The sequence below is a fragment of the Meleagris gallopavo genome, chromosome 2 (assembly GCF_000146605.3).
Source record: "Meleagris gallopavo isolate NT-WF06-2002-E0010 breed Aviagen turkey brand Nicholas breeding stock chromosome 2, Turkey_5.1, whole genome shotgun sequence".
NCBI classification, from domain to species: domain Eukaryota; kingdom Metazoa; phylum Chordata; class Aves; order Galliformes; family Phasianidae; genus Meleagris; species Meleagris gallopavo.
The window spans coordinates 78,369,235-78,390,750 of NC_015012.2; the positions used below are offsets into that span (position 1 = coordinate 78,369,235).

The following is a 21,516-nucleotide window of genomic DNA, read 5'->3' on the forward strand; positions in this document are numbered from 1 at the left end:
TTTTTTCCCCAGTAACTCACAACATTTCTCTCCTCACATCATTAGATGTACGGGGACAAAACCAATGTCCTTGTAGATTTTACTAAAGCAAGTTTTGGTTATTTTTATAATAACTCAAGCAAGCTGGTAACAGTTGAAAAGTCAATGAACCAAATAATTTCTTAATTGAGTAATCCTTAAGCCAACTAAATTAAAATCCAAATGCCTATTCTAGCGATTTGTTTGCTCTGAAGATAAACACTGCATTTTTTTAATGTTAATCAAATTGTATTGTAAATTTGGTGGAAAATGGCATCTGGCAAAGCTTGACAGACTGAGGTTTCCTGTTTTGTATGGAAAATGTGATGATATTACCAATTTATAAAACTCAAAATGAATTGAAGCTTTGGAAGTATTTTTGGGGATTCCTCAAGGGAGCTTCCATTGGTTACACTTTCCCAATTTATTTTCAGTCTGATTATTTTTTTTTTTCCCATTTTCCAGAGAAAATCCAGAGAGCATCAGAAATTACTGGTCTTCGCTATATGTCAGAGTAATGCTTGACACAGGTTGCTAAGAGAGGTGGATGCCCCATCCATGACTCAGGGTCAGGCTGGATGGGGCTCTGAGCAACCTGATGTAGCTGTAGGTGTCTATTCATTGCAGGGCAGTTGGACCAGGTGGCCTTTAAGGGTCTCTTCAAACTGAAACAATTCTATGCTTTTCTATTCTATGAAAATATTCTTGAAAGGGAGCATCCAGTACAGAAGTGGATACATTTTTACATGTTACTTCACAAAATAGTTTTTCTGTTTTAAATACCGTTGTGAAAGGCATTTTTCCAAAAGGTTATTGCCTGCTCAGTGAGTACTTGTAGGACTATAAAATTACTGACTGATCATCTTTAAGTTAGTAAGTGAAAGTGAATGTTCTTATTTTGTATATAATTAGACATCTAGATAATTGAATCGCAGACACATTTTTCCCAAAATGCAGTACCACTTGTTTTGGTTTATATATGCTTTCTTCTCAAGAAAAAAAATCATGCACAGAGATTCCTTTCTATCCTTCAGTGTCCTAGTGGCAGACAAAAGTAGGGCTGGGCACGCACCATTGAAGATAGATGCCCAACAGAGAAGTTACTACTGCTACAGAGGTTAGGTGTGCTGATGTTAACAGCTGTGGATGTGGTGCCTTTGGCACCAGGGTGCCCACCTCAGCACTCCAGGGCAGACTGCTGCTTGACTTCCCACCAGATTGTTTCATTCAGCCTATTGCTGTGAGCAAAAAAGGGAACATATGTTTGACACAGAGCTGAGAACTGGTTGTTAATCTAATTAAAATCTTAATGGCCTAATCAAAGGCTTAGTACTAGTCCAGATATTAACACAACACAGTTACAGTGATAGAGGTACAACCTCTGACACCAAACTTTCTTCACCGACTGACTCTTCCTTTGGGACCCGAAAGGCTTTGTCTGGACGGGGAAAGGGGGGGGGGTCAGCATCCCACATCCTCTCTTGGAAGAAGGGAGAGTATGCTGATGGTTTCTTTCTTGTCATGTGTCCACCTGGGATTGCTTTTATGCTTGTTAACACTCTGTAACCTTATTCTTTCCTCAGCACTTCATGGCTCTGTATTACAACTGAAGTTACTACATATGGTGTGTTTTACACATGTTGAGAACTTGTCCTTTGTTCTATGTGTTGTTACTTATAGAACTGATTTTACCCATCTCCTGAGGCTGTATCACCTGGTGAGCAACAGTTAATTGACCACTGGTTAGCTATTACAGTGCAAGGCCTCCCTGTTGCCCTGTGTACTTTAAGGCCCCTACAGTCATCCCATGCCTGTGATCCTCCATACTCTATTTTTCCAAGGCTCATAGACAGTTTACTCTGCACAGAATAGCTTATTGCTATCTGTTGGTTATAAATCAAATTGTAGGTGTTAGAGCACACAGTTGTACAAAGCTAAGCAAAAACTAGTTAGATAAGTTGCGTGGTGGTTAGCTAATTTTCCTGCAGCTAAATAAATAAAGCTTCAGGCATCCAAGATGAGTCCAGACAACGCCTGACAAGTCCTGTGGCCCATTCTGATAGCTAAAAATAAAGCCTATGGCTTCTTGCAAGCAGTGACAACACCACGTTTGCTATAGGCTGCAAACACAATTACAGTTTTTATGTCGTTATGGTCAGGATGACTGAAGTAGTTTGATGCCTGTTACAGCCCTATAGAGCATTATCTTTAGATTTTATGTTATATATGCCAATGTTAAAATAGTAAAATCTTATTTTCTATCTTCTTTATCACCCGAGATTTTATCTTGTGGAGGCAGGCATAAAGCAGTCTTACCTGTGTACCCTGTAAAGAACAGGACGTTGCCAGAACTGTGTCTGTGTTTCAGTTTGGAATCAAGGAGTGAGATAACAAATTCTGTGAGACCAGGATTGAGGAACAGAGCTGCTTGGGACTATGGTTGTGTTCTCATAAGTTCAAATGTCTTATGTGATCTTAGTCTTGCACTCATTAATGCTTGTGAAATCTTTGTTACCTTCACAGATAAACGGGGAAATACAATTATGGTTAGGTGTATACTTCTGTAATATCTTTGATAGCTTCACAAATTCAAAGCAAAAGAAAATAGTCATTGCTGATCATCTGAATGTTCACTACAACTGGCTCCTTTCAGCACACGTTAAGGAATCTCTAGGGCAAGTGATCTCAAGCATTGCTCATCTTCTTTCTGTTCTCATCAGACTACTCTTTGACATAAGTTTCAGGCATCTGATTTATTTTGACCTCTTTAAAAATACTTAGGTCTTCAAAAAGCATGATATTAGGACGTTAATCCGCAAGTAAAGAAAAACTCTCTCTTCCAAATAATTCAGTAATTATTTCCCAGCAGCTTCTCAATTTAGAAATCTGTTGGAATATTTATTTATCTCATTCCTGCCATATAGATTATGGGGGCAAATTGATCTGGAGGCAGATTTGTGTGTGCTAACAACGTAGTGGGCTGGAAAGCTTGAATTTGTGATGAAAACTGTCTTGGCAGTTGATATTCCTGTTCTGCTTGGCTGTGCAGTTCTTCATGTATAGACAGGGGAACAGAAGGCCAGAAAAGCATGCTAAGTTTATTTTATTGGGATAGTAAAGTGACATAATATGGTGAAAATTTTGCAGCTCATTTATAGGTATGTCATATGCCCTGCAGTGTAGAAGAGATTTGATTGAAAGCAGCTCAATTTTTTTGTGCATAGTTTACTTGAGCTCCTGTCTTGTTTCTAAATGGTTATGTCGTTCAATAGGTGGGAGTGCTGGGCTCTGGTGTGAGTACTGTTTATTTGCCTTTTAGAGGCTTGATGTCTTGAGGTTGGAACAATGGGAAATAGGTGGAGAAATAAACTTGAGAACTGTGGGAAGAGAGGTGGAAGGTGCAGGAGGCTGAGTTTAGTCAGTCAAATATGTCATGCACAGATGAGAAGATTCAGTTTCGAGTGAGAAAGGCAAGGAAAACTTTCAGTGTATTTGCTTCAATGTTCTCAGTGTCTGAAAAATGCAAAAAGTGATTTTTATGTACAGATTAGACTTTTCAGTCTACATCAAAAGCCAGTCTGCAGAAGCAGTCATTCCCTTTTTACACCTGGTAATGCTTACCATATGCCAGGTGTAAAACATGTAATGTTTGCCATATACCAGTAGTGTGGTCTCTCTATCAGTTACTTTAAAAATAAACATTTAAAAGACTGTGCATGCTAATGCATGTAAAGCACGTGACACAAATTTATGTGCTTTTACCAGTTCTGGAAGCAGTTCATGATGCACTAAGAGTTGTAGGACACAAGAGTACTTCCCAAGGTAAGGAGCACACTAACACAGGTAGGATCTCAGTGATCATTAAGGATAGGACAAGCTTCAGATCAATTTTTTTATTTATTTATTTTTTAATCAAGCATTTCATTTAACATTATCAGAATGTGAGAAGTTGAGATATGGAATGCTTAGTCTAAATCTGCAAATACCACTTCAGTTCTAGTCATATGAATAAGTTGTCAATTTCTTGGGTTAGAAAGTTTTTCAGCATGTTTATATTAGCTTCCTGAATAGCTTCAGGCTTTCACTTGGTTTATTTTCCAGAGGCTTATCTGCTCTCTGGTCTGGAAATAATTTCTTATTCTAGATTCAGCTATAATAATTTTCTGATTAGTTTGAGGCAATTCATTGCCTAAAGATTTTGAGTGTGGTACTAGCTCCATTCCTAGAGTGACATCTGTCCTATTTAATATAAATAATAAGACTAATGTAGCTATTCATCATAAGGTTATAGGAATTCTGAGTAATTTTACAGTTCTTTTACCTTTCTTAACAGCAAAACCATTCTCGCTTTTTTTATCTCTCTCAGTTGTTACAGAAAAATGCATTTGGAATGATAACTTCTGTTTGCTGAGCTGAACTACAAAGATCTCATACTTTGGAGATGAAGATGATAAACACAAAGAATAAATCCAGCTTCTGCTGCTGTGAATATTAAAAGGTCCTTTGTGTCAAAATGAACAGTCTTTGAGAAGAATCTTGAAGCTGCAAAATCTAAAAGATGGGAGAAAGGGTAAGGAGCCCAGATTCTGAACAAGACAGAAGATCGAATGAGGACAGAAATAGTGACTCTTATTATTCAGATGAAGATAATGCTTCCCATTCATCTGACCGGTCGCCTACTCTAAGCTATCCGTCTACAAGCCATGAAAAGCGAGATCACAAAACAAGAGCTTCAGACAGTCTTGTGCACTACCAAGGTAGGTAGATATAGAAACTGTTCCTTTGTAACTGCTCCAAAGAGTCTCTGAAAGTTGGAATAAAAGTGGTAAATGTACTGTTCTAAGAATCTACTAATAACATTTGTGTGAATTATACTGCAGGTGGCAGGTAAACTCTTAACTGTTCAGTAGAAAAATGAGATTAACCTACTGCTGTAAAAGGGAGATTTTTGTTTTGGTTTTCAGAATTATTCATGCTTCTTTTGACAGGAAAGCGCAGCTCTTAAACTAGCCTTTTGTTGCATCTTGCTGTTGTTCTCTTTGAATCTTTGACAAGAATCACAGAATGGCCTGGGTTGGAAGAGACCTCAAGGATCATGAATCTCCAACCCCTCTCCACATGCAGGGCTACCAATCTCCCCATTTAATACCAGACCGTGCTGCCCAGGGCCCCATCCAATCTGGCCTTGAACACTTCCAGGGACAGGGCATCCACAACCTCTCTGGGCAACCTGTTCCAGTACCTCACCATTCTCATAGTAAAGAACTTCCCCTGACATCCAACCTAAATCTCTCCTCCCTCAACTTAAAACCATTTCCCCTTGTCTGCAGTTATCAACCCTTTTAAAGAGTTGACTCCCCTCCTGTTTGTAGGCTCCTTTTAGGTACTGAAAGGCTACAGTGAGGTCACCCTGCAGCTTCTTTTCTCCAGGCTGAACAAGCCCACGAAGACCCAGGACAAGGCAGTACTACACAGTGTATAAAAAAAGAAGATCCTTCTGTTGAGTACTTGTCTGAGCTTTCCTGTATAATAAGGTGTCGTTACAAAACAAACCAAAAAACCAATCAGCAATGTTTCAAGACAGAAAAAAATGTTTGGTGAGAGTTTAGGTGCCTGTGGAGTGGAAATTCAAGAGTGTTTTTAAAGGCCTTTTTTGAGGGGTAAAATACAGCTGCACTCTGAGTTCCCTCACACACACCTCAAGCTGCTGTACATGAGCTGATTTGTTGATTTAGACTGTGGGGAAAGCAAACATCCCAGCAAAAAAGAAAAGAATGGTTATACAGCTTCAGACTGAAGTAGGGTTATGAAGCCTCTCTACCACATTTTGACAGGTTGTTCTAAATAGCTGCATGCGTTTTCTGATGAAGTGAAAGCATATCTTGCCTTTTTTTAGCAAATACTCTGTTTCATTTGCAAATCCCTGATGGCAAAGTTTTCCAGGGAGAGTGTCTCTCCAGATCCTGGCATTTTGTTGACCTTCTCTATATTCAGAAGTGGCATTGCAGTTGTAGGTTGGGTGCCTGAGAAGCAAAAACTGCAGTTCCACTGCTCTGTTTGGTTTGGAATGGGCAAAGACATGAGTTGGTCTTTGGTGTAGCTAAAATTAAATACAATTATTGTATTGGTGAATGTAGTGGCGTTCTTGAAATGCACTCTTCCCCAGCTTGTGTGGTTGAAAGTGCAGACTTGGTATTGGAATTTTCTGTTCTGCTCTTAATCTGGAGAAATTCAAGTAGGGGTTTGAAGGCTAGACTGTGAGGTTCATGGGAGTGTGCTTAGTTGTCTGAAGGAAAGATGTGATTCCTGCAGTACTTGTATTAATTAATCTTATCATACCTGAATGCTACGTAAGTATTATTCGTGGGGAGGAGGGGAAGAAAAATTTTTGTTTCCTGTTTTCTTTCAAGTAGTTATTTTTGCTGGAAATTCTATCTGTAGAATAGAAGTATGGTGAGTATTAAAGGGAAGGAAAGATTTGTTGTCATACACACCTCTGTTTGCATAACTGCATTATTTCTATATACCGGTTTTCAAGCCTCTGTAGCGCATAAACCGGTGCTCAGAATATTTCTTCCACTAAGCTGTCTGTCTATTCAGTTGTTTTAAGATGTATTTTTGGTGTGTAATGTGCTTTATTCTTTTCAGCATTGCCTGAGATGCAAATAAGATAGAAACGGCGATGTTTAGCTTTTATCTGCAGCGATGGTAATAAAATAACAGCAAATAAAAATGTAAGTGATGGATACTAGTAATCAAATAAGGATACTCTGTGAAAAATAACTTGTGATACAGGAATAAGTTATTCAAGGGACAACTCAATTTTCATAGGATTTATGATTTTGCTTTGGAGGCTTTTTTGACCCTTTAAAATTGCAGTTTTATCTGTCAGCGTGGATTTGAAAACACTTGCATTTGTCTGAGAAAATTACATCTTGCATAATACATAACTAGCTAGCTCTCAGCTAATTGTTGCAATTTTAAAAGCACTTGGTAGTCCTGCATGCGTAAGAGTACAGTATTTCTATCTTAAGCAAGTTAATAAACTTATAATCAAATATTAATAAAATGTCTGTTATTTCTGATACAATTTATAGATGATTACTTTGCAATGCTTCCATGTTGATGTCTGCAGGTATTACCTCTGGCAGTAAATCACAGACATAATATCCTTTTTTTAAATCTATGGAAAGGAGCATAATGCTATTATGTATATGCTTTTTATTTTCTGCTTTGAAGGCTGCAGTTTCTGCTGAGTATTGTAGAATTGTTTCAGGCGGAACTTCATTCCAAGAAGGATGTCTGAATCCACAAATTGCATTGTCTTGTAATAAACATGCTTTTTATTTTTCCTCTCTTAGCCACAAAGAAGTTGGGTTCCAAATATGCACCAAGCAAAAGAGGGACACGGTGGGGTTTCCGTTCTCAAAGCTTCACTAGGGATTCTCCTGCAAAAGATATAGATCTTGTTACAAAGAGAGTCCTTTCTGCTAGGCTGCTGAAAATCAATGAGCTCCGAAATGAACTGACTGAACTCCATATCAAACTAGATGAGCTGCAGAAGGAAAACAGGGCGCTGAAGAGGCTTCAGCACAGGCAGGAGAAAGCCTTGAATAAGTTTGAAGATACGGAGAATGAAATTTCTCAGCTCATTGCTCAACACAACAATGAGATTAGAATATTAAGGGAGCGCCTACGAAAATCTCAAGAGAGGGAACGTGCCACTGAGAGGAGGCTAAAAGATTCAGAAGATGAACTGTACCGAACAAAAACTGTCTTGCAGAAACTGAAAAAGCTGTCTGCAGATAAACACCTTGCTGAAAGAGATGACCTGGCTAAGAAACTAACCTATGCAGAGAGCAGACTAGAGGAGAGTGAAAAAAGAATTAAGGTGAGATGAGCTTTTGAAATATTTGTTCAGATATTTCTTAAGTGACTTTTATGTATTAGTTTGGCTTCTGGTTTTCTTGGGTTGTTTTTGTTTTCTTCACTGTGGTGGAGCAAGTAGAAAATCTTTCTTTTACTTGGTGCTATTTATGTGCAAAAATTATTCCTGAAGGGATTATGTAGTTGTATACTCAGTAGTCATGCATTCAAATTGCTGTTTACAAATTAAGTATTACGTGTGGGTGTAAATGCAGTGGAGTTGTGCTTCTGAATGTTTCTAGAACTAGGAACGATGTTTAAAAAATGCAAGCAGCTATAATGTAACTTTATGCAGTCTAACTCCTTCTTCTGAAGAAGAAGCATTTCTTAAACATTTACAGGATATTCAGAGAACCAGGTACTACAATTCTTTAAAAAAATGTATATATATAATAAAAAATATAAATAAAAAATATACATATTCTTTAAAAAAATATATACATATGTATTCTTGTGTCTTACGGATTTCATTCATGTAGTGGGTTTGTTTTTTGGTCCCCAATTCTTCACATCTGGGAGCTGAGCTGAAGAAAATTAAAGCAATTTTTTTAGATAGCAAAATAAACTTCATTACTTTCTTGTGGGTATCCATTTTAAGAATTTCTTCTATATGTTTTAGTCTTATTGGCAAAAATATTTAAAGATGTGTCTTAAACTGATCTTATTTTAAAAAATATTGTGTTAGCAATATTTGGTAGTTATATGCAATACCATGTTTAGCTGAAATTACATTCATCATAATTGTAAGTATCTGTACTTAATTATAAGTTATATTATGGTGATAAAACTTCAGATTTTTGATATCTGTTAAACTGGAAAGTAAGCTTTCATGAAATAAATTCCAAAATAATAGGAATATCCCTCCAGTAGGAATGGCTACATTTCTCAAATCACCCTGTAGTGTCACCATCTGGCACCTGGAGTTTCATGATTGGATATTCAGTATTTGTAGTAGTAATAGAATATATGAAAATAAGTTGTGCCCTTCTAGGGAGAATCTTTTTGTCTGCTTTTTTCCTTCTCTCATCATCACAGGTTCACTTAAAATTGTTGAGAGGTGATAGTATGCAAACAAAACAACAGTTCTAGTAGATTATAATTACTTCCTGTCTTCTTCCTCTTCAGGAGGTGTCTCATTTCTAAACCATCAGGTCAAGATTTTACTAGAGAGATATAAGTGTGTTCTCTGCCTGTCTCAAGAATCTTGGCTAGAGGGTACTGTTGTGTCCCAGATTGCCTCTCACTACTCCAGAAAGATGAGCAGCAGCACCTGCAAGTGCTGTGTCTGCCCCCATAAGCATTAGGATTAGGGTTTAAATGTGCTTGGTGTTATAGTAGTGGCAGAGTTGATCTTTGAATCCAAGATGTTTGTTTATTGTTATTTTTTTAACCATGTTGGCTATTTAAAAAAAAAAAAAGTATTCTTGGTTATTTAAAAGTATTATTTTGTTGTTTTAATTGAAGGATCTGGAGAAAAATCTGGAATTAAGTGGTAGCAGTTTTCAACGAGAGTTACAATTGAAGAAAAAAAAGGTGCTTGAAGCTCAAGACAAAAATAGAGCTCTCCAAGAAGAGCTTCTTCAACTGAATCAGAAGCTGAAGGTGAGTTGTGAAGCAGTGCAAGTTGGTACCTGTGTTCTAGTGTTTTATCTTTGGAAGTACCTGTCATCAAGTTTACATATTTTAGCAGTGGTTGCACTCTCTGATAATGTACTTGATTATATCAGGGGAGTTCTTTTCCTGTCTCAAATGGAAAAATTCTATGCTCTGACCCTTCAGCCTGTTTTTGAGCAGCAGTGTTTCCGTGTTATCATTATTGTTAGCACTAGTTAAGAAAAGCAAGATCAAGTATATAGCCAAGAATGGTTATTAAACCCCAAGATTTACTGGAAAGTTAGATATTGGAGACTTGTTTTAAATCAGATCTGCAGCTATATACAGCCCATTTATGTTACCATGTACCATGTCATGTACTTGGATTTCAGTAGGCTTGTGTAAAGATTAGTTGTGAGATCTACATACATTACTAAATTTGTGCAGAGTTTTATTTTGCTCTCAGTTTGGTTGCCAAAATTCTGAATTTTGCTGTAAAATTGTGACTCAGAAAGCACTGTATTCTATTCAAATATCAATTTGCCTTTATAAAGAAAATGCCTTGATAAGGAAACACCATGTTTGAAACTTTCTTACATATGAAGATGCAGCAGTTTGTTGCCTTACCAGTTGTTGAGCATGCAGCACTAGTGATCAAAAGTCTGCTTGTTAACAGTGAATGTTTTAAGCACGATTTGTTAGTTTGATATTCTGAAAATATTTTCATTATCAGGTGGCTTCTGGTAACTCGCTGGTCATTTCTGTATTTTAGTTAATAAATATAACAAGGAGAATATGTTTTTTACTGTATGATACAGTGAGACACTGCTTCATGGTATTAACACACCTGTGACAAGTAGCCTTGAAATGTTTAAGTCTACCATACAGAAATTTTCTTGTGCAATCTATATACACATCACAACTCTTATTCAAGTTTATGGAAGCATTTACTTTACATTTACTGGCATTTACTTTAATTTTTGCTGCAGAGCTGCAACATTTTTTTCCCTGAGCATTTTGCTAATGAGAGTTAGGAGTACAGGAAAGTTCTATTTGAATTTTTGAGCACAAGAGAAGTTAGGAATGTGATTGTTCTCCTTGAAAATTGGACAAAACTGTTGATGCCTTTACTTAAATTCCATTTACAATGTGTATTTTTTATTTTAATTTACCGCCAATGAGTGAAACATTACTGACTCCTTCTGCTACGTCTCTTTCCTTAACAGGAAAAAGAAAGAGAACTTGATGCAAAAAATATATATGCTAATCGTATGCTGAAGGTATCACCGAGAAAAGGCATGGATGTTATTCAAAGAAAGAAAGGTAACAAGTAAAGTAGAAAAGGCAAAAATTTAATACCGCTACTTTGACGTTAAACTTTACGAGGTGTATATCATACTGACCCTATCACTGCTTGTCCAAGAAGACTTAATTTTTTTGCACTGCTTTCTAGACAGCAGTCATTACAAAAGAAGGGCACAGGATGACTTTCCTGTAACTGCAGCAGAAGCAGAACCTCAAATTTCTTCCGTGTTGTCAACGTCTTTCGTATCGTATGTTCCTGGATGAAGGAGAACCAGAAGATTGTTCAGTAAAATTTCTAGTAGGTTGTAAGTGTCTACATGACAGTGAACTGAAGACTGAAAATATGAAATGTCACTGCTGTATTTTGGGAACGCTTTTTATTTATAATTTTCCCCAACTCAAATTAATGTTGTCAGATTGGCTGCAGTACATTTTGCATCAGAGTACATATGTCCCAGAACATCATCTTCCAAAAGTATCACTGTAGTGATTTTCTTCTGGAGCGACAAGGCAGCCACGAGCCTTATGCTACAAGCATAAATATACATTTATGTATGTAAGTCTGTGTGTGTACTCAGACGGTCTTTGGTGGATCAGTAGAATCTATTTGTCAGAAGAAGGAATTTCTGGCACTGTTTTAAATAGTTAATGCCAACATTTCAAGCACTTCATTATTTATCTATCTATCTCGTTTCAGTGTAGAGATTCTACTATTAATCCATTTTTGAGTTCAGGTATGAAAATATGTTATTTAATAGAAATAAGTTTATGTGCTTTTAAGATACGAACAAGTATATTTTAACTTAATGAGTTTACTTATCTGAATATGTATTCATTGAATTCAGTGACAAGCAAGAAGATGAAAACAGATATCTCGTGGCTAATTTTTTAACAAATATTCAGTATGCTGTGATTTTATAAGTAGCTTTATTTTTTTTCTTCTTGTAATATTTTTTTACAGGTGGGCTGGGTTTTTTTTTGGTTTAATTGGTTGATTTTTGTTTGTGGGGTTTTTTTGTGTATTTTTTTTTTTTATTTAACATGTAACAGGTGCTGGAAACAGTTATGTGAAATTCGTCAACACTTTCCACTTCCATGCTTGCAAATACTTTAAAATCAGGGATGGAGACACAGTGGGATATTTTAAAGTGAAGATATGTTTTGTTTTTATTTTCTACAGCCAACAACCAAAATATCAAAAAAGGAGCACAGCTCACAAAAGGAGTGCAGACCAATGGATGCTTCTCATCTGTAGAACTTCCTCCAGAATCAGAATTTGCCTGTGACAATGCAGTAGATAAGAAGGAGAGGATTCTTTCCAGAATAGTGAGTCCCATTTAAAAGAAAATATTTGACACTTGCTCCCCATAATTCACCTGTCAGACTGAATATTGAATGCACGGCTTGCTTTTTAGGAAAAATATATAAGTATACAGAAAATACAATTTAGACAACATTCTGGTTTTTAAGAGAAATTCTGCCCTTCCAGAAATAGTGTGCCATTTTTTTGTGACAGTTCACCATATTTTCTGTCTTAATGATGGCCACTAACTCTACCTGTTTCTTTTTCTGCCACTGCCATTTTTTTTGAAGTTTTCAAGACTTCGTTTTGTTTTTCTCCTTTTCTTTACTTCTAAAGCTTATTTGAGCAGTCTGTTGTAACAGTGCTGGCTGCTTTGTCTTTCTTTTTGTTTTAGTCTTAATTATGGTTTCTTTTACTTTGCAAATTTATTTCACAACCCATAAATCTAATGCTTCCTCTTATTGTCAGAGTACTGGTATTTCTTCTGTCATTTATTCAGCTTTGTGAGTGTGGTTGGATTTTTTTTTGTTGTTGTTGTTTTTTTTTTCCTATTTCCTGTAATCATGGTACAATTAGAAGTATTGCTAATGCTTCCGTGAGCTCAGGCTAGAATTAGAGATTTGTAAGGTAAAATTAGACAGGTTCTAGTACAAATTTGATGCACTTTCCTTCCATAAGGCTAGGACTATCTGTAAGAAATAATACTCTCATGATGGTCTGACTGGCTTCCTGATAGGACAGACGTATTTTCATGGCTGGCTCCTTCCTTCGTGCGTTCTACTCCAGAATCTTTTCTGTGATTATGGATATAGTTTAGTGCATGTATTTTCCAGCACTTCAGTGTGTGAGTTCCATAACCACAGGAGGTACAAGCAGAGCTCATGGAATCCAGTTGTTGCTTTAAATAAAGTTGGGTGGTCTATTTCACTTACTTTAAAGTAAAATAAACTCCTATATAAAGTAAAATACACTTTCTTAGAGAAATAGGCACAAGCCTCAAAATTAGCATCCACTTGTTGGATTAGGCTGCCTTTCTCTTCCTTGCTTTTATGTTAGTGAATTTTTTTACTGCTGACATTAATAGCTGTTCAAGCATATTTCAATTTAAATGTGTGTATATATACTTATTAGCCGATTTTTAACCCAGGAATGAACCTCTCTCTTTCTCTGTTGGTTACTTGATACTCCATAACTTTAAGTACCATTGTGAAACTGTCTGAATCTACAACCTACTCACTTCAGTAAGAAGTCAGGCTATGGTAACTAATTGCTTGTTTGCTTAAACAAAAATGGAGTGGGGTTTGGCTTCTATTAAGGTCAATTACTGAGTTTTCAAGAAAATTTTCTAACACAGTGACAATTTTATTTTATGACAGATATTGAAGCAGCAGTGTTCCTGAAATGTGTAATACTGGAAAGAATTGGTTGTTAGTTTTGTTTCAGGTGAATGTTAAAGGTGTTAAGATAATAAGGCCAAATCCCTGAGTTGTCAGAGTTGGTTTGGCTTAGATGTCTTGCTCATTTTTATGATTAGCAGTACAGAACATAATTTCAGAATGGAATAGAAGATTGTATGATATTATTTGTTTGATTATTTTTCTGCATCAGTTTGTTATTGTATCAATTTGTTTCAGGAAAAGGAGCTTCAAAACAAGGAATGGAAAGAGCAAGCAGACCTCCTAAAACAAGAGCAAGACAAAGAAAAGGAAGAGAAACTGAAATGTGTTCAGGAACTACAGACTTCAGAGGAGAGGTTTCAAAAGCTACGTGATGGTAAGAAAATAGGCAGCTGAAAGCTGGAAAATGCAACATGGAATACTAAGCAAGACTGCTAGGATTTTTGTTTTTGGTTTTTTGGTTTGGTTTTTTTTTGTTCAAGAAGAGCAAAATGATTTTGCAGAGATCACTACAGTGGAAAATTATTTTCAGTTATGTTATGCAAGGAGATCAGAAAGAGAAATGGAATATAGAGTAATCTCAATCCTGTACTCAGACGTGATTAAGTATGAAGCAGCAAAAAATACTGAAGTCTGAGAGATTTTGCTTTACAAAACAAGGATGACATAGCAAATAAATGAGGCATTATCTCTGATTTGCTAGATGTTATTAAGGTAACAGTAGCAAACTACTGTCTATAGCACAAATCTGCTGTCCTTAATAAGGCCTCTTTTTTCAGTACTTACTTCACTTATATCACAGAATCACAGAAACACCAAGGTTGGAAAAGACCTACAAGATCATCCAGTCCAACATATCATTGAAGATAGCAATTTATCTTCTTGTGTGAATCATTTAGTCTGGCCATTTAAGAAATATCGGTTTCCATCCTTACATCTTAATATTGCTTTTTCTTTATTCGTTTGGCTTTCAAAACATACTAGTGGCTTACATTTATAAGATTTTTATAGACAAACCACATCCTGTCGTGTTAAAATACTCTTTCAATGATTATAGTTAACTGAAGCAGTTAATGTAGGTGACAAGGAAGAAATCTAAACTTCTATAGCTGCTTTTAACTAAATTCTACATAAATTCCCCTGCTTCCACTCACATTGTTGCACAACTTAAGCAGGCCAAGGATTTGCTCTGTTACCTGGCTAAGATGATTCTGACCATGTTTTCCTATTGTATAAGCTGATATTTAGCCCACCTTGCATACCGAAAGGTAGCTACTTTACTTTTTGTCGTGATATTTTCAAATGCAATGTGATTGAAAATATATATAAACTGAACTGATAGAGTTATTTCTGTAAGCTTGATCTAGATAGCATGGAACTTTGTGAAATCATCAATCAGCAGTTTGAATTAGAGTTCAAAAGGAAATGCCAATATGCTGAATAGGCCACGTAGCTGTATTCAGCTTTTGACCTAACATATCTACTGTGTCTTGTTAGAAAAATATTTTCAAAAAAATATTTTGTAAAGATAAATTCTTAGAAGCTTTCTTTTTCTTGTACACATAAACATTTGCACATGTTAGTAGTTTAATTACTGTGTTGCACCTCTCATGCCCCTTTTGTTTATGCAGGTTGCCATTTGGTGTTAGCACAGGTGCTCTCATTGTATTTGTATAGTGGCACATGAGAACCTTGTGTGAAAGTGCCTTATGCAGCAGATACAGAATGTTTAAAATCATGCACAACTTGAAAACAGTAATGACTATCTGTGACTTTGTTGCCTTATAGCTCTACAGGATTGGTTCCCTTTATAGTAAAATATGTATATCCCAGTGTCTGTGGTGCTGACAAAGAAAACCAAAGTGCAAGTTGGAACTGTTAAAATCAGTGGTGTTATTAATTTTTCGTCAAAGCCAAGAAATAAGAAGGCAAATGGCAGAAATGAATTTCTCCTGATGTTCCAAAATGTGAAAAATGTCCTAATCCTTTTATAAAAAATGATAGCATACCTTTGTATCTCAGCAGAGAATGTAGTGGATTTAGTTGTAATTTTTTTAATAATTCTTTTTTAAAATGGGAATACCACACTGTGCATAAAAGAACAGATTGCATACTCAATGGCTTTTGCTTGCTCTGTCTTCAAAATATTCTTATAAAGGCAGCTTAAAACTAAGACTAATGTTTAAACTTCCTACAGAGTGGGAAAAAGAAGAATGTGACAAAATGAAAAAAGAAAGCAGCTTTTTATTGGATAAAGAAGATAAAACAAAGATGGAAAAGGAAACAGACAAAGCTGAAATAGAGACAGAAAGTACTGAAATGCTGGAAGAGCGGCGAAAAAGTGAATTTCTGCTTGCCAAAATGAATGAAATTGATAGAGAAACTCAAAATGTAATGAACGTGAAACTTGTTTCCCAAACATCGTTCATAAACACACTGAGAAAATCTGATTCTCCAGAGAAGAAAGGAAAAAATGGTCAATTCTTTGAAATTCCAGGAAAGGTTACAAATGGATTTCCCCAAGAGGACAGCCAGGAGGATGCCATAAGAGCACAAGGGCAGAAGCAGCGAAATTTAAGGACTGTAGATTTAAGTAATGAGTTAACATTTGGTAGTTATGTACCTTCCTTTGGAAAAGTATCAGGGAGACCAAGTTGGCTTAATCAAAAAGCTGACTCTTTAGAAGAAAACATGAAGGAAAATGCAGATTTCCATAGTAAGAAAGAAAAGAAGTCCAATTTAATGGAACAACTCTTCGGAAGCAGTGCCAATACCATCCTCCTCCCTAAAAGTAAGGATATGACACCTTTTGACATAGATTGGGAATCAAGTAATACCCTTCTTGATAAAAACAGTAAAATCAAAGTAAAAGAAGACGATCTTTTCAGTGAAGGAAGAAACCTAAACAGACACCGTCTGCAACACGCTGGAAGCAAGCCAGCTTTTAAAACCCTGGGTTCTTTAGAAGATGAAATTGAAGAAGTAGTCTTACAATGATCATATTTTATATTTTTCATATATAAACACTGAATAAATATTTTCACATAATATTTATTAGATACAGATTTGAGATATTTCAGATGTAAAGCCTTACGAAGGAGTAATTTACTTAAATGGATATATTTGTATAGAGGAAAGATGTGCTCTGATAGAACAGCCTAACATACATGCAGGAAATTTATTTTTAAAAGATAACATCTAAATACAGACCTTGGAGATCTGGCAGTAACTATTTTGGCAGTAAGACAGTGAATTTGTCCTGAGGGACTTGCTGATAGGTGAGACAGCTACTGTCTTGCCACTTAAGTCAGAGAAGACGCTCTTGGCCCTACCTTTGCTCCAGATTAATGGTCCCTGTTGCCACATGGCCCCATCTGACTTGTGCAGCTGTGGCTTGGGGTGCCAGAGGCTTGTCAGTGCAGTGCTTGTAGGGATGCTGTAGGAAGGGAAGGTGTTACAAAGGCTTACGCTCATGCGCCCCCTTCACCTACATGCACTCATAGACACTTTGTGCTCTCTTGCTGGCTTTTGCACACAGCTTTCTCTTGCTATCACTCTCTTGGTTATTGAGACTTATGTGTCATCTGTAATAGATCAGTAAAATCATACTTCGCACAAAGGAGAATTATTTATGACAGAGTTAGCTGGCTGAGAAAGCAACAAGCGTTTCAGTGGCAGTGCTGGCATTCAGGGCAGCTAGGAGGTGTGCATCTCTGGCTAGCCAGTGTAGGAAGTATTTTGTTACCAGTAGGCTGCTCACCGTACACTGCTTTTAGTTTGGTTTATTTCTTATAAGCTTCAATTTGCTTTCCTAGGCATTCAAAGAGCCTGTAAACTGTATCAGGAAAAGGTCTATGTAACATCAGTGTCATGAAATTGATAGAAGAGACTTAACTTGCACAAAGCCTCAGGTAGAAAGACAATACTCTACACTGCAATTGTGTTATTTCAGAAGAACCTCAACAGAAATACAACTAACTCAGGAGCAGCTGATCTCTTTTCTGCATAGCTTTTCTGGAGATCTTAGTAAACAAACTTGTCCAGGTTGTCCAATATTTTCAGGTTATATTTATTATATAATGCCATTTTTTGTAATTTTTGAATTTTCTACATAAAATTCCAATCATTAGTAAGTTGTTTTTTAACAAAATGCTTTTATTAAAACAGATAAGTAAAATTTGTATGTGGAGATCATCTTTAACAAAAAGTTTTGACTTCTTATATTGTGTTACTGATGCGGGGAGGGGGAATGAAAGTGGGTTTGGTAGTGACATTGCTAGTCATGAAATTCACTGCATGGTGCATGTATATAAATTGGAATTGTAAGCAGTGAAGTATATAGCAGAGGCATTCCAGATAATTACATGATAGTCATCATTCTTTACTGGAGTGGCAGATTTTTAAATGCTTCTCTGATATGCTCCCTATGAGCCTGATTTAAGACATACTAAAATACAGAGGGGGATTATTATGATTTCAAGATGCTTTGAATCATGATTTCTGTGGAAACAATGGCTTTTCTGAAAAGAAAGGCTGGTGTCTGCATCATGCAATAACTTTCTTTGCTCAGATGCTTTTTAATTCAGAAAGAAAATTAGTCACAGATTCAGACTGGGTGTGTGTGGGACCATTCTCTTTAATCAGGCTGAAGTGAAAAGCAACCTATGTTCACCTGTGTGCTTACAGTGTGAACCTGCTTATGTTGATTATAAAATTATAGAGCTCATTCATTTTACTTACTATGAGTTAGAATATAAGTTTAACTTTGACCCGAAGGAGTGTGTTTAATTGTCTGTGTTATTCTTCCTCAGTTACTTGTTTGGGGACATACAATGTTCGTTCTGAGAGGCAGAAGTCAGCTTGTAAGCATGTTAAGTGTATGCAGGCGAGTGGTTATTTATCTTGTAACTTTCTTGTCTTAATTGTGGATGAGTACTGCCCTTCAAGACTAAGGGGCTGTGTTCATGAAGATATTGCTGTGGCTGTTTGCTTTTGTTTCCTGTGGCTGAGGATTACAGGACACAACACAGTGATGTAGCTGCTGTGGTTATTAAGGATCACGTAGTGTATGCAGGGTTGGTTGGTTTGTTTGCACAGTGACCCATTAACGTCTGGCAAATTCTAATTATCATGCTGAACTGTTGTGCTCTGCTATTTCAATTGTAAATGTATATTTTCTAAGTTGCTTCATACTATCAGCCTCCTCTTAAGTTCACAAGTGTCCACATTCTGTTAGCAGACCTTTCCTGAAGCAAACATTGTGCTGGCTTGCACAAAAAAGGTATATCCTCTAGGAAGGTGAAAATAAATTAATCTTCTGGGAATGGTGCCACAGGTATATTTTTTGTTTTCCCCGATTGCTTTCTGTCTCTACAGCTTATTGTCTTTTCTTGCTATATTTATAGTTTTAGTATTACTTGTGTGTAAATGCCATTAGAGTTAAGAAGTATAAATCAAGCACTTGGGTCTCGGAGGGAGCAGGAGGGTGGAATTCTTGGATCCTTCTCAACATGTGGAAGCAGGATTTCTGATGTTGAGAAGTAACAGTTTTTCACTGTCTGGAAGCAACTTCTGCAAGGTCTTATAAGGGTCTATACACATTGTGATTGGGTTCATCAGTGTACATTAGTCCTTTTTACCCCTGATCTTGACTTCCATATCCACGTAGTGTGCATGTTGCTTTAGCAGTGGTTAAGTGTTTGCAGAACACTTGATTTTGGAGGATAAAATGAATCACAAATGTAAGCTGTTCTAATGATGATTTGTGATGATAACTTGATGTTTATACTGTTGTAGATTGTTTGTTAGACTTTCAGATCATAAGGCTGTCAAACCTGTTGTGCTGGAAAAAAAAAATCCTCCGTTCTAATATGAGATGATCATTAAAATTTGTTAAATTGTTTTATTGGAATACACAGGAGATGGTTACTGCCCTCGGCAAAATGGTCTCCCACTGAGGAGCACCTGATGAACTTGATCAGGTAATAGGACACACCTGACAGAAGAAAATTTTATGTGAGAAGACTTTTTGAATAGGATGGAGGGAAAGGCACAGTAATCTTGCGTCTGTAATGCAGAAGAGATGTGAAGGGCATCCCAAGTCCTCCTACAATCTACAACCCTGAAGTGAAGCCTGAAGAATGCTACACTGGTAAGGATAGTGAGCTGGGAAAAGCTTGAAAGTAGTGTCTTTATGCTAAGTAAGGAATCAAAGAAAGTGATTTTTTGGAACTCTGATAAATTCTGTTTTTCTAATTTTGCTTTGCCTATTGTATACATGCCTAGAGAGGTTAATTGCAAATCTATAATGCTTCTAAATGAGGAAATTTGGAGACTATGTGCTTTAGGCTACTTGGTAGCCTCAGGTTCATTGCTGGTGCTAAGATAGAAGCTCTAATTCTGCTAGCCTGGAGTCTATTAGCTCTGTTAGGAGTTATGGAAGAATATCTGATCTGGCATGTTAGGAGTAGAAATCTGATTAGGAAAATGCCTTGAGGCAAATGGCTAGAAGAGCATCAGTGGGACTTTTGTGGATATTTGCAGACCGAGAGTCCTCGGGGTGAGCCTTTAGTATTCCATAAAATAATAAATTCTACGTAGCGCTCTAAAGCCAAGACTTACCAAGGATCTACACTGCGAAAATTAACAGCCTCAGGAGAATCACTGCAGGAAGGGAGGTTTCGTTCCCTGAGCTACATGACTTCATGAAGTCCGATCTTCTCTTGTCCTGATACAACTTTAAGCGTAAGAGATACCCTGAGTGACTTTGCTCATTTATAAAATTTTCTTTTGCTGGATCATATTTAATATGATCTCCTGTTTTGAATTCTGTCTTTGATTAACTGCAAAGTTTTGATATCAGCAGGAGAACAATTGCATCAGTGTGCACTGTCAGCCAGGACCTCTGGCTGCTGGGAGTTGCTAGGATACCTCTCACAGGTATGGCTCACTTCGCTCAGCACCAGCCAGTTTGTTTGAAATGTAGGTTCATGTCTTTGCTCTGTGTGTGTGTGTGTGTGTGTCTGTTTTGAGCGAGCCACAGACTGACTGTTGTATTTGCTTTGATAGTCAAATACTGTGCTCTGCAGCAAAGAATGCAGTGAGAATAGAGTAGTGATTCCACCAACATATGACCATTGCTTTCAGAGAGGAACATCAGCCATAGAAAACCAAGGATAGGTTTGACTTGGCCTGTAGATATGGCTTAACGTTATATCTGTGAAGACATAAGGGAATTTTTCACCTCTCATATTATTTCTTGACTCTGAGCAGCAGGTTGGACCAGATGGCCTGTAGAGGTCCCAGCCTATGTCCTTCTGTGATTCTGCAATCCTTCCCATGTCTCACTGGTATTAATGCTCCCTTAATAAGTCCTTTGCACAAAGCTGTTCCATGCTACTTAGACAAAGTTGCCTCAGATACCTCCTGTGCGGCCATCTGTTCTTGAATATGAGTGTGTTGTATTTAGGGCACAAATGCTAACTCAACTCTTTCTTGCCACTGTAAGGCAATATCCCTCCTGTACCCTATTAGACTTTTCTCCAGGTTCCTGTTTTCTGAAACATCTTGCTCTAACCTTGTCTTAAGGACCTTTTCCTGCCACTTCTGTGAATATTCCCACTGCCCCAGAACCCTCATTCTTCTTTCACTCTCATAACCTCCCTATTGACCATCATTTGCTCTCCCTGGTTTTGGCTGTTACTTCACCTAAGCACAACAGTTATCTTCTCCCTCAACTCCCTTCACTTCCTCTGTTCTCTGGGTTTCCTTCCTTGCCCTATGACTTCCTACCAGCTATGTGTCTCTTCTCACCTGTGGGTTGAAGTAATGTTACAAGGCCTCGTAAGAAGGGGTTGTGATGGTTCGAAACTAGTTTTGTCTGTACTACCACATATAAACACTAACAGGGATGTATTGAAGTAGCCTTGTCCACTGACTGGGCACCAAGACTCTTATACCCAGCTGGCCTTTCAG

At 37.0% G+C, this 21,516-nt stretch overlaps 1 protein-coding gene across 3 annotated transcripts in view; it reads left to right on the plus strand.

Moving 5' to 3' along the window:
• LCA5 (lebercilin LCA5) overlaps positions 1–19,453 on the plus strand; it is a 20,314-nt gene extending 861 nt beyond the window's left edge. For all 3 annotated transcript variants that reach the window (XM_010707703.2, XM_010707706.3, XM_010707705.3), the window contains exons 2-8: positions 4,385–4,775; positions 7,380–7,909; positions 9,409–9,546; positions 10,764–10,860; positions 12,023–12,168; positions 13,780–13,918; positions 15,740–19,453. In XM_010707703.2, coding sequence (XP_010706005.1) covers positions 4,577–4,775; positions 7,380–7,909; positions 9,409–9,546; positions 10,764–10,860; positions 12,023–12,168; positions 13,780–13,918; positions 15,740–16,539 — 2,049 coding nt within the window. In that variant the 5' untranslated portion in view covers positions 4,385–4,576 and the 3' untranslated portion in view covers positions 16,540–19,453. The remainder of the gene's footprint in view (positions 1–4,384; positions 4,776–7,379; positions 7,910–9,408; positions 9,547–10,763; positions 10,861–12,022; positions 12,169–13,779; positions 13,919–15,739) is intronic.
• Positions 19,454–21,516: the final 2,063 nt, after the last annotated feature.